The sequence below is a fragment of the Camelus bactrianus genome, chromosome 13 (assembly GCF_048773025.1).
Source record: "Camelus bactrianus isolate YW-2024 breed Bactrian camel chromosome 13, ASM4877302v1, whole genome shotgun sequence".
NCBI lineage: Eukaryota > Metazoa > Chordata > Mammalia > Artiodactyla > Camelidae > Camelus > Camelus bactrianus.
The window spans coordinates 49,324,144-49,338,223 of NC_133551.1; the positions used below are offsets into that span (position 1 = coordinate 49,324,144).

Here is a 14,080-nt window from a genome sequence, read left to right on the forward strand (position 1 = left end):
TATACTAAGTGAAGTAAGTCAGGCAGAGAAAGACAAATACTGTATGATACCATTTACATGTTGAATTTGTTTTTTTAATTGAAGTATAGTCAGTTACAGTGAGTGTGTCAGTTTCTGGTGTACAGCATAATGTCTCAGTCATGCATATATTCATATTCTTTTTCATTAAAGGTTATTACCAGATATTGAATATAGTTCCCTGTGCTATACAGAAGAAATTTGTTTTTTATCTATTTTTATATATAGTGGTTTATATGTTGAATCTTAGCCAGACTCACAGATACAGAATAGAATGATGGTTCTTGAGGGCCTAGTGGGTGGGGGAAATGGGGAGATGTTGGTCCAAGGGAATTTTCAGTCAAAAGATGATTAAGTTTGGGGAATCTGATGTATACTAGTTACATACATGATTTTGCAACCCTGTATTATATACAGGAAAGTTGCTAAGAGAGTAGATTTTAAATGTTCTCACCACAGAAAGAAATGATAATTATGTGACATGATGGAGGTGTTAGCTAGTGCTATGATGGTAATGATTTTGTAAACGTAAATGTGTCAGACGAACACATTGTATACCTTAAACTTACACAGTTTTATATGTCGATTATATCTCAGTAAAGTGAGGGTGGGGAGAGGACAGTTATTGTAACTATTTTATGGAAGTTCAGGTTGAACATGTGTATAGACACATGGAAGATATTAAAAAAAAATCCAAATCAAACTCCTTGGGGATAAAAATTGTAATGTTTTGAGTTGAAAAATAAACTGGATGGGATTAACAGCAGATTAGGTAAGTAAGAGGGAAAAAGATTAGTGACCTTGAATATATAGCATGAAAGCTATCCAAAGTAAAACGCACAAAGACTGTAAGAAAGTAAGAGCATTAGTGAGCTGTGGGGACAACTTTAAGCAACCTAATATATGTGTAATTGAAGTTCCTGATGGAAATCGGGATCTACACAAAGGGATTAAGGACGCCAGAAATGATAGCTATGTGGGTAAATATATAGCTCTTTAAAAAAGTTTAAATCTGTTTTAAAGATAACTGTTTAAAGCAAAAAAAAGAAAAATGCATTGTGGGTTTATAACATACAGAAGTAAAATGTATGACAGTAGTGTTCAGGCAGGGAGAGGAGAAATGAAAGTTATGAAAACAGAAATAGTTTAGTTTGGAGAAGCAGAAGTAAAGCTGTCATTCACAGATGACATTATTATTTATATGGAAAATTCAAAAGAATCTACAGATAAACTCTTAGGGTTAATAGGTGAATTTACCAAGGTCTCAATAGTAGGTCAGTGTTGGGTTTTAGAAGTTAGTTGTTTTTTTTGTGTACTAGCCATACCAGACAGAAAACAAAATTTAAGAGATAAACCTTAGGTTAGCATTCAAAAACATCAAATATAGAAATACCTTGTTTTATTGTGTTTCACTGTATTGTGCTACCCAGATAATGCACTTTTTACAAATTGAAGGTTTGTAGCAACCCTGTGTTGTCAGATGATGGTTAGCATTTTTTAGCAATAAAGTATTTTAAAATTGAAGTATGTACATTGTTTTCTTAGATATAATGCTATAGCACACTTAATAGACTGCAGTGTAGTGTAAGTGTAACTTTTATATGTACTGGGAAGTAAAATTATTGTGACTCCCCTTATTTCTATGCTTGCTTTATTGTGGTGGTCTGGAACCAAACCCATAATATCTCCAAGGCATGCTTATTGCTAGGATTAAATAAAAAGTGAACTCTACACATAAAAGTATAAAAAATTACTGAGAGAGAATAAAGGGAATATAAATAAGTAGATATATAATTTTCATAGAGAAAGATTATTGTAAAGAAGTCAGTTTTTCCTAAGTTGATTTACAGATTTAATATCCCAATCAAAATTCCACAATTCTTTTTTGTGGGGAGGTGAGATAGTAGGAAATGACTAGCTGATTTTAAAAATGTAAATGAGACCTCAAATGGTAAAAAGTAGTTGAAGAAAAATAGAAAAGCTAGAGGATTTATACTTCCAAGTAACAAGAATAAACCTAGAATAACTGAAAATGTGGTATTGGCATAAGAATAAACAAACTTAAGGAATAGAGTTCAATGATGTCTGCAACAAATGGTGTGAATCAATAGAAAAATCAGATTTTCCATTCACAAAAATCAATTTCAGATGAATCTGAGACATAAATATGTGATAAAACAAAATTTTCAATTGGATGAAAAAGAATAAATTTTTAAAAATGGGATGACGTAGTAAAGATTAAGAGCCAATATTAATGTAGTAGAAAACAAAGCTTTGTGTAATCCTTTAGCTAAATTTACTGCAAAAGAACAGAAAATATATACATTGTATGATTCTATTTATACTTAGTTTAAAAATAGGAAAACCAATAATAGGCGTCTGTGTAGTGGTTACCTGTGGATGGATAATGACTGACTGGTGAATGATGATTGGGAGTTTATGAGTGAACCTTCTGGTGTGCTGGGTAATGTTCTGTATCAGTGGCTTTGTGGTCTGTGGGCACCTGAGTAACCAAGGCTCTTGAGATTCCATGAGGTTAAAGCTATTTTCATGATAATACTAAAATACTACTTGCCTTGTCTTTTTTTGTGTGTGTTTTAACAGATGCAGCAAAAGAAATAATATGTAAATGTTAGCATAATTCAAGGCAGTGGTACTTAACTGTACTGTAGTATTCTTCACTGCCACACACCCTTCAGATTTAAAAAAAAGTACTAGTTTTACTTAAGGATATCCTTGGCAATGCAGGAAACACAGTTTTTTTTTTTTTAAATTGTGATCTTGAGTACACATCTTTTTAAGATTCTGTGTGATGAAATGTAAAGTATGCACAAAACACACTGTGTACTGAAGTACAGTGGTTGCTTCAAGAAGGAGCATTTGTGTGATTTTGTGAATTGGATGTTGAACTAGCTGTTTTGTTAATGAATCATTGATTTTACTTGAAAGATAATTGACACTATTTACTCCGATTTGGGTATTTGGCAGGTATTTTCTTGGAAATGAGCAAAGTAAGCCTCTCACTTCAAGGAAAAGAGTTGACAGTATCTCTTTTTTTTTTTTTTTTTTGTTCCTCCCATGATCTATATTTATTTTCTAGATATTTTGCATTTTGCTTTTTTTAAAAAATTTTTATTTTATTTTATTTTTTTAACTTTTTTATTGAGTTGTAGTCATTTTACAATGTTGTGTCAAATTCCAGTTTAGAGGACAGTATCTCTTGCCAGTAATAAAATTTGAACTTCTAGTCAAAAAACAGACATTTGGGGAACTTACATCCACCACAGTGAGTCTGATAGCTTCACAGTCTTTAAAGACTTTCCCAGTGAGATTATTGATGATATTAACAAGTGTGATGTTTTGATGTTGTATAATGAAATGCGCCAATATTTGGAAAACCTGTTTTACTTACTGAACCAGTATTTTTCAAATGACCAGTGCATAAAGTTACAAAATAATGCATAGATAAATGATCCATTCAAAGTACAAGGTGAGACAGTAGATTATAATGTAACAGAATATGACAATTTATCGATAGGGTTTCAGATTCCACATTACAAGTAATCTTTAAAAATTTGCCACTTGTCAGAGGGAAGGGCGTAGCTCAGTAGTAGAGAGAATGCTTAGCATGCATGAGGTCCTGGGTTCAATCCCCAGTACCTCCATTGTAAACAAACAATCCCCCCATCAAAGAAAACTCCAAATAAATAAATAAAAACCTAGACAGAATGCATGGAGTAGTATTTGAGGACTCTGAGAAGTCATTATAAAAAAAAAATTGTCACTTGTGTGTGTGTGTATTATATGTGTATATATATATACACACATACATATTGTGTGTGTGTGTGTGTGTGTGTGTGTGTGTGTGTGTATACGTATATATATATAATGCTAGGTTTTCTTTCTATACTTCCACCTAAACAGCATATGGCAAAAGACAGACTGTAGAAGCAGATATGAGAATCTAGCTATAAATCTACTTATTTATTAAGAGAAAATATTTTTATGTAAACATATATTTGGGTTTGTAATTGATATTTTTAAATTAATATTTTAAAATTTTGCTTTAATTTCTAATATACCAGTTATTGGTAATCAACATAAAAGCTTCTTGATTGTTCAATTTTTAAGACTGAAAAGTTCTAAGATCAGAGTTTGAGAACTGCTGCTGATTACATGAGTGTGATTAAATGAGTATACTCATTTTGTAATTAATAAACTAGTAAATTGGATACTTTACTCTCTACAATATACTACATTTTAATAAAAATATTTATCCTCCTTAGTTGTGAGGATTTGTCTAAGATGATGGGAAGTATTTCTGACTTGAGTGATAGGTAACTGAGCATGGGAAGGAGAGAATGAGCCGCTAACAAAATGATCATAGGATGCTTGTAATTTATTGATATTGTATTGTTTAATAGCCCATAAGGGCCCATATGGTTGATATTTTTAGTAAAATTTACATTGGAAGTATTGACCAGAAAAATCTTTGCCATAGTTTTCTTTATGCCCTCTTATTTTTCCTTATATTCTTTTCCCTAATTAATTCCTAGACACATAACTGTTCCTAGCTGATGTGAATGTGGGACAGTTTGGTATTGCCTTAAGTATAGAGGCATATATGCCTAGTTTTCTAGGTATTTGGCCTCTTTTGGCCATTGAGTATGACCCCATTTTCAGCAGAGATAGAAGGATAATGACAGCTCAATTGGTCATTAAACTCGGCAAATACTTATTACTTGTGTACTGAGGAGAAAGCACTGTGCTACTTATGATTACTTTTTGGGGAACTCAGGTTGCTGACAGTCTATTAGTGGATAAATTTTGACAAATTTGACAAAAATTATTTAGACCATAAAACTAAATATATTAATTGTTCCCATGAAGGTAGGAGCATAGAAAGGAAAGTTGTTAGTAGCATCTTAATAGAACCTTGAAGGCTGGTTTTCTGTTTTAAAAATATCTTTTTGTTGTTTCTAATTAAAAATGATAATGCGTATTATAACAAACTCAAGCATTATGAAAATATACACTATCAGTGATGAATGTCTTCAGGAAGAACCAGCCCCCTGCCAGTTAATCACAGTTAACAATTTGATACATAGTTCTTTAATATCTAATGCATAATTAGCATGTTATTATTTAAAAATCAGATCACATATTTATGATTTTGCAAATGTGTTGGACAGTGGAGTTGCCAGTTTTCAATATTATAAACACTATGATGCTTATGATCTTTTTTTAAATTCAGTTGTTTGTGTTCTTTTTTTTGATGCCTAAGATTTTGGAAGAAGAGAATAGCAAGCAGTTTTGCTTAAAGCTTGAGTAAAAATGAGTTTGTGCATTGTAGAAATATTTAACAGTAAAAGTCTACTGTAATCCCCTTATGAACTAATTGTATCTGATAGAAAATTGAATTTTTGTACCTCTAGATGGAAATAATGTCCTTTACTTTGAAAGTAAATTATTTCATGGTGAACTTGTTAGCTTTGAAGGGCATGGACTTGGGGTAGTTAAGTACCAAAAGGAAACACCACTAACATTTTGTCTTCCTGCCATATCCAGCTTAGTTGTGTTTTTGTAGAGTTGCTTAAAATGTACTTTTTATAGTAGGAACTACTTATTCAGATGTTGCTTTTCTATTCGTTCTAGGTAACATTGTACAATACTGATCAGGATGGTAGTGATAGCCCACGCAGTAGCCTTAACAACAGTCTCTCAGATCAGAGTTTGGCATCTGTTAATTTGAACAGTGTTGGAAGTGTGCACAGTTACACACCGGTAAGTCATGGTGAAATTAACTTCTTTGTTGAGTACTCATTTAGTGCTTAAAACTGAACCAGATGTAATTTAAATGCAAATAAAAAGTGGAGATCTGTATTTCTCACTTATCAGTGCATTAGCTTAAGTAAATCAAACAGATTTCTATTATATTTTACCAAGTTAGATTACTAGTATATGGTGGTACTATGTTATATATTTTGGTCTATTTCTTCTGTTCTGTGTCCAAGTGAAAAGCAATTGGAATAGGAAAAAAAATTATACTTTAGCCTATCAAAGCTATGTTTGATATTTTACAGTCCTTGGTAAAGAGCTTAAAGAATATGTATAGATAGATACATAATCAATCTTTCTGTTTGTCTGTCTGTCTGTCTATCTATCTATCTATCTATCTATCTCACCATCTCACCTTGTTTCCCAGAAGTGGATCTGAGAGGAGGATTCTACAAACCCCAGAGATTAGGATGACCTGGTACCCAGTTGTTAACCAATCTTGTATTTTCAGTTTGGTCTGGAAAACAAAGCTATGCTATAAAGGGACATATGTGAATATTCTTGCCCCTGTGCTGATTTTACTACTTATTATAAGAATATGAACCTTTAGTTCTGATACTTCTTCTCAAACAGTCTTGCAGATGTCCTCCCTAGTTGACAGAGGGCTCAAGGGAGCCATACACCACACTATTCATACTATAAATTTGATCTCATCTGATCACTCCCTCTTCTAGGATGAGTAAATAGGTAAAAACTTATACAGGAAAAAGCTTATTGGGGAGCGGGGCCTAAAATAAGAAAATAATACAAAGGAATCAAAAACTCAGAGAGCAGTTTTAAAATTTACATTAAATGTAGGAAAAAAGGAAGATAAGTCTGTAAAACTATTAACAGTGCTCTAGGGAAAAAATATTCTTCTAGAATGCAGAAGAAATTGATAAAGGAATAACAGTTATGTAAAAGAACACAATAGATACAGAGAATTGAGAATTACAGGTGTCCCCAAATAATCGGTACAGAAGCAATTTTCAGAAGAAATAAAGCTTAAAAGTGTTACTGAGTTCTAAGATAAGTTAATGGGGAGAAAAACTGTATCTACATACATCATGACAAATTTTTAAATTCCAGAAGCAATTACAAATACTCTAGCAGGAGAAATAACGTACATTCTGAGAAACACAAATCATACTTTTCCTCCATAATACTAAATGCCAGAAGATAATGGAACACTTTATACAGAGTGTTGAGGGACTAGGTTTGGAGTTATAAATATTATACCCACCGATTTTTCATTCATTTGTGAAGTCAGGAGAAAGACATTCATTCTTTGATGTAACAGTTTAGAAAGCATCCTACCCTTGTTTTCATGTGCCCTTCCTGAAAAAAACTACGTGTTTAGTTGATCAGATGGTGGATTAAATTAAAGCACTTGGTGATGATGAAGTCGTGATATAAAAGGACTAGATAGAGCATTGAAGCAAACTAAGCAAAGATTTAATGATTTTAAGTTGTTTTAAAATAATTTGAATGTAGAAAATCTTGAAAGCAAGTGAAATCAAAGAACACACAGTTCAGGATCACAGAATATAATGAGGAAAAATTAAAGAAATCTATAGACAGACGTGGCAGAAGTAAGAACAAACATGTCTGTTATTTCAGTACATGTAAGAGAACTAAACTCCCCTATTAAAAGCTAGATGATGTAGACAGCTTTTTTTTTCTTTCATTTAACAAGATAATCAAGCAGCCATCAAGCACTCCTTAAGCAACAAACAGTACAGCATCAGCTGCGGGTTGGACTTACCACATGTCCATAGATTGAGCTGGTAAGGACACAGTGAGCCCAAGTGCATTGCGACAGTTTTATTACTTACGCAGACAGTATAAGCCAGATCAGTATGGTGTCACCTCCTTACATGCCACAGGATGACACCAAACCAGAGGAGCCAGATGACAGACTACGTAAGTGTCGGGTCACTGGTAGAGGAGCAAATTCCATACTGCAGCTCAATAGTTGTATACCTTGCAGCTGTACCCTAAGGGAGTAAGGTAGAAAGTCCCCTACCTCACTGAAAACAGAGAGGCAGATGAGGAACTATTTCTTGGCAGATTCCTGCAAAATAGAGAGGTGGACTAGAAACTAGCCCGTGACTGCCTTCTGCAAGTAGGGAAACAGATGAGAAATGGCAGAGAAATGATAATTTGTTCCTCATAAGATCAGTCATCGTCCCATGTTCTGGGATAATCACAGGGTGTTCCACCAAGGTTTAGGTCATCCTGCCATTGAGACTTGCGCTACATGGCCTATCTGAAGACATATAAGGTCGCCAGAGTGCCAGTGGGGGAGCCATTCCCCTACACAAAATTCATGTTTTTCCATGTTATCGTAGACTCCTTTATGAGCATCATTTTGAATGGCTGCATACATTTATAGTCAGTGTTTATACCTTAATTTTTCTATACACTTAAACAAATGGTAGTTTACCACTGCTTAATATATTATTTAAGAGACAATGCTGATCAGTTTTTACTAATTTTATTTTTAGTTGTGCTCTTTTCAAAGATAATTCTTATTTTTTAGGTATTCATGATGCTCTGATTTCCCTGCATAGCTCAAGTATCTGATCTTTTCTGTTTGTCTCAGAATCTCCTTTGTTTACTCTTTATTTATTTCCCCTTAGTTTCACTTAAAAAAAAAATTCCCTAGAAACGAATAATTAAGTGTGTTGAAGTTCCTTGTCACTTTGGGCAGTGCAACACAACCTGACTCATGGTACTCCCAGTATTTGAGTTTAAATACTCAAAGATTAATTGAAGAAGTGAAGGAGACATGTTAGTAGTTTCACAGTACAGTGAGTCTGAAATGAAATTGCTTCTGTGGAAATCAAGATGAAGATTCTACAGAAACTGGAAGGATTCCAGGCCTAGCTCATCACTTATTTGTATGATCTTGGAAGGGCCTTTAACATCTTTGAATTCTTTACTCTCTTCTGTGAAATATGGAGGTTGGATTAGATTTCTGTGGCTCTTCAAGACCCAAGTTAACAATTTTGTGGTTTGTTCTTTATGTGCTTTGGAAAGCCAAGGACAAGGAATTTAATTCCTTTGGTTCTAGAAACTGTTCTAATATTTTCAGTTATATAATTTATGTGGCAAACCAATTCTGACATAGAGCTACTAAACTGTAGTATTTTCTTTTAATGTTAGGTGACAAATCATCCAGAACCAGTCTCTCAGTCATTAACTCCTCAACAGCAGCCACAGTATAACCTTCCAGAACGAGACAAACAACTGCTTTTCTCAGAATATAATTTTGAAGATCTCAGTGCCTCATTTCGGAGCCTTTATAAGTCAGTTTTTGAGCAGTCACTTAGTCAGCAAGGTGAGTTTTTTTTTTTTTCTAATACCTTTTTAAATAAATTTTTTATTGAAATTTTTTTCTTTTAAGAATAATTTTCACATAGCAGCTGTTATATTTCCTGAGTCTTAGAACATTACCATCATAATCCAGGATTGAATGCTCTTTGTGCCTTTTCTATAGTTTGTATATATTTTTATCATAGCACAATAATGGCAGATAAATCGCATCTTGCATGCCTACTTCATTTGATTACTAGTGGTATCCTGGAGCACTGTGTTAAAGATTTCTGACACTGCATTTATGCCATGTGGGGAAGACTGCCATGATTGATGAGTGATGTCTAGCATGTGGAGTGTTTGAGTGGTAAATGTTGTACCACAAGAATAGATGTTCCTTGATCTTCTGTTCTGATTACCATTAGCAAAGAGATAACTATTGGGATATGGTAGCACCAAACTTGCAAATATATGGCATTTATAAGTAAACACATTGATTAGTGGTCATTGTTTTATACAACATACTTAAACCAGATTTAACACTAGAAGTGATACTGGTTGAGATGAAGTATTACATGTACATGATGTAATACTTCATCTCAACCAAATGCTAGACTGTTGCTATTATGTGTTATTGTCCTATTAGCTGCTGCTTTAATTTTTATTCAGAATCATATGATAGGATCAAGATGTCTCATTGTCTTTCCCCCAAAGAGCACTAGTCAGAAATTGTTGGGAACTCTACTGTTGAAGCATTTCCTAATTGTTTTGTTTGGCAGATTATTTATATACCGACTTAGAGAGTTTGCCTGTTCACAGCAGTAGACAAAATAGACAAAAATCCCTGCCTTTAAAGAGTTTACATTTTACAGATATTATGAAAGTTGATATTATATGTACGTGTTATAATGAATACCAGTAGCTTGTATGGGAAGTTGTTTTTCTGGTTAAAGTAAGAGTTTTGCTTTCTCAAATTTTGTATTAAATTTTCTGTCTATAAAAGTACAAAAAAATTCTAATACAAGACTTTGCTAAGCAGATCCAGCTTTGCTGATCATACTAGAAAAATACTGCCTTTGAAATAACCAGTAATGCTGTTTCATTACCCTAATAAAGGAAAGAGTATGGATAGGAATTCTTTCATAAAGTCAACTGAGTTAACATCACTTTCGACCTCAGCATCCTCATTGTACAGTGAAGAAGAATAGACGTGACCCGTGCTTTCCAAGTTACTCTCTTTGAAGCTGTTGGGTTTTGTGAAGGTCTGCCTCAGGGAGAAGTGTGCAGATGAAGAGGAAGACCTAGTAGGCTTCTTTCTATGGCTTCCCAAAAAAGCAACTTTACATTTATCGGTTTTACATACTGGGCTTCTGGAAAATGTTTTGTTTTATTTAAAAAACAATTTGGGATTAAAAATGTTGATATAGATCATATCTGGGTTCCCTCCTAAAATGTTAGGACTTTATTGGAAATAGATAATGAAATAACTGCGTTCTTTCACCTTATTGTAATAACTGTATAGATTCCCTATAAATGACATTTTTCCCAGGACTAAGGCAAGAACTTTTTTACCTATTAAACTTACTAGGTTTTGACTACTTACAAAGTAGTCTGATACAGTTTTATTCCTAATGACAAGTATGAGAATACTTTTGTTTAAAAGGTTTCTTTTTTTAATTGACTGACACTGTGCTGTGAGATTTTATTTTTTTATTTAGTAAAACTTCTTGTATTTGGTTCAGCAAAACATTGTATATGCGCTTTTTTATGATATGAAGATATCCTAGTTATATAGAACCACATGTTGCAATAAGATTAATTAAAATGAGTGTCTGTCTGAAAACCATATTTAAATTATTTTTAGCATTAGGCACTTTTGGCCTAATCATCATTATCATCATAGCCTCTAACATTTACTGAGTTTAGCCTGGAATCTGTTACTTGCCCCATGGCATGTAATCCTCACAACAGCTCTATGAAGCAGGTCCTGTTATCATGCCCATTTGCAGTTGAGGTAATTTGGCTGGGGAGGGTTAATAACAAAGTTACCAAGTGTATAAATGGTAGTGCAGAGATTTTAATCCCTCTTTTCTCGTGTAACAAAGTATGCAGTCTTAACCCCTGAACAGTATGTGTCTCAAGAATGTTCCATAAGAGTAATGAAGAAGAACAGTGAGGGTGGCTGTTTTGTTTTGCTTAGTTTTAAGGATCCTAGCCACCTTGGACTTACAAGTTTTTGTGGTAGTCAAAGAAAGGGATCAGAAATACCTGGGCTTTATTTCTACTCTCCTCTTCTGTCAAAGGTCTTCAGAACTATAGAGAACCATCCTGATTGTGACCCAACAGCTTTCCTACTTTTCTCTCCTAATGTTTACTCATCTTTAAAGACTCAGCGTAGATACTGTCTTTGCAAGGAAGGCTTGTCTATATCTCCAGCCCCTTCCTAGCTAAAACACACAAGAAGCAAATCTTCTGTATCCCCTCTTTATACTTTTGCCTTAGTACTGTAGTGTTGGACATAATTTCCTTAAGTGTCTGTCTCTTCCACTGGATCGTGATTTGCTCTAGGACAGAGAATGATGTTTCTTCTCGATAACTCCACAACCCAGGGTATGGTGGATATTCCATCAGTACTTGTTAAACTGAACCAAAATTGCATCCTGACAACATTATACCTTTGCTCTATAAAGAATTTTCTAAATGTTTGTCATAAAATATAACAAATCTGACCACAGATGGTCTTGCTTTCTGTCTAGGTTTGATGAACATCCCTTCCGAATCTTCCCAGCAGTCCCACACTTCGTGTTCCTATCAACACTCTCCTAGCAGCACAGTGAGCTCTCACCCACACAGCAACCAGAGCAACCTGTCCAACAGTCATGGCAGTGGCCTCAACACCACTGTCAGTAATTCGGTTGCACAAGTCTCACTGTCCCACCCCCAGATGCACACACAGCCGTCTCCACATCCGCCCCATCGACCGCATGGTTTACCACAGCATCCGCAGCGTCCCCAGCACCCAGCACCACACCCGCAGCAGCACAGTCAGCTCCAGTCCCCTCACCCCCAGCACCCTTCTCCACATCAGCACATACAGCACCATCCGAACCAGCAGCATCAGACGTTAACACATCAGGCACCGCCACCCCCACAACAGGTATCCTGTAATTCTGGTAAGTTTTTGTCTCTTGACTTGTGTTTGGCTGCCTGAATTAGGATCTGTTATCTGGGGCTTATATATATATTTCTACCAAAACGCCTCTCTTCTGTCTTTTATGTTTCCTTGCCATAATCCTATAGTTGTAACTCATTCAATTCATAGATTGACCTGGAGATTGTCTTGATTATAATTTATTGTGGCCACATAGGCAGACTCAGCAACCCTTGCAGGTTTTGATTTTAACTTCTGTTTTGTCCTTCTGGAAAACAAGTGTTTTTGTGAGCATTTGAAAGAAGAATGGAATTCATAGTCTGTCTGCAGTCTATTGTGAGTCAGTGTGGTATAGAAGAAAGAGTAGATTTATGTCTGAAAGACCTATGTTTGAATCTTCATATGGCTCTTATGATCTTTGGTGCATTAACTCTTTTAGTCTTGTTATTTTCTCATCTATAAAAATGGAACTAAAATACCTTGGTATACAATGTTGTTACAAGGATCATGTTGAGGATATGAATATTAAATGCCTAGTCTGGTACCTTGCATTTACGTATTCAGTGGATGTTCCCACTTTTTCTTTCTTTGCTGATTCCTGCCCAGCATTTCATTTAAAACGGTAGATTACAAAGGAAGAAAACTATCTTCATACCCTAATTTTTTTTTTTAACCTGTTGCTCTTAAGATAGGTTTCTGGCTTTTAAAAAATGTTTTATTTTTAAAAATCTATTTCTGGTTTTGTAAAAAAATTAGTTTTTAAAAAAATCTGTTGCTTAAATTGTTTCTAGTCAGATGCTTAACTGACATTGCTCACAGACCAGGCAGTTTCTGCACTGCTGAACTTCAAAGAGTGCCATAGATGTAGACTGCAAGGTGAAGGGAGCCCCTTGGAATTGTGCAGAGTACAGCTCCTTCCCTTGACTTGCTTGGCTGTCCACTTACCAACCATATCACCAACAAGATTTTTATCTTGAAGGGACAATTTCTAAACGCTAGATGCATTTTTATTCACCAGTAAGAACTAGCCATTGTTTCAGGCAATTAAAATATTGTCTGGGAAATGAGCCGTAGATAGTGCATACTTATCTCTTATATTCCGACTTTGCTGTAAATCTTAAATTTTTCTGAAACAGTTGCCCTGTTTACAAAGTGGAAAAGATGTAAGTTTTTTGGGGAGAATTAAATGAGATAAGGTACAAAAATGCATAGCATAGCAGGGTACTTGGAATTTAGTAAGTTCCTTTTAACAATTTATTTTGTTTCCCAGGTTATGAATTCTAAGTGGGTTCTACAATAAAACAGAAAATTGAGTATAATTCCTGCTTTGATGGAATACCTTCTAAAACATCTTGAAATTATTTCTAGATCTATGCCTACAGAAAAGGGTATATAATACAACCCCCTTTGTAACTCTTAATGTCAGTCACTGTCTTCTGCCTTTTGATGTCAATACATTCTTCAGAAATTTAAGCTTGTTCTTAATACGATTTTGAGGGTTGATTCAGGACTGCAGAGATTGGGTATCAGTAGAGGTCTTTTCACTGAGTCTAATGATTGCCAGGGGAGAAGAAAGTACTGTTACAGCTAAAAACAACCCATGATGTGCCCTTGGTGGCCTTTTATACCAATGATGGCTTGCCAGTGAAGGAAAATAGAGTTCCACCTTGGGGAATTATGAACAATGCTTGTGGATGTGATAATAATCTCTTGGATTACAAAGTTCTCATTCATGAAATGGACCAAGTAGGTTGTCTTTAATAGGGAAGAAATGGA

At 34.6% G+C, this 14,080-nt stretch overlaps 1 protein-coding gene across 5 annotated transcripts in view; it reads left to right on the forward strand.

Moving 5' to 3' along the window:
* FOXJ3 (forkhead box J3) overlaps nucleotides 1-14,080 on the forward strand; it is a 120,934-nt gene that overhangs the window by 94,915 nt on the left and 11,939 nt on the right. For all 5 annotated transcript variants that reach the window (XM_045520231.2, XM_074376693.1, XM_074376692.1 and 2 more), the window contains 3 exons: nucleotides 5,674-5,802; nucleotides 9,004-9,178; nucleotides 11,910-12,326. In XM_045520231.2, the coding sequence (XP_045376187.1) occupies nucleotides 5,674-5,802; nucleotides 9,004-9,178; nucleotides 11,910-12,326 (721 nt within the window). The remainder of the gene's footprint in view (nucleotides 1-5,673; nucleotides 5,803-9,003; nucleotides 9,179-11,909; nucleotides 12,327-14,080) is intronic.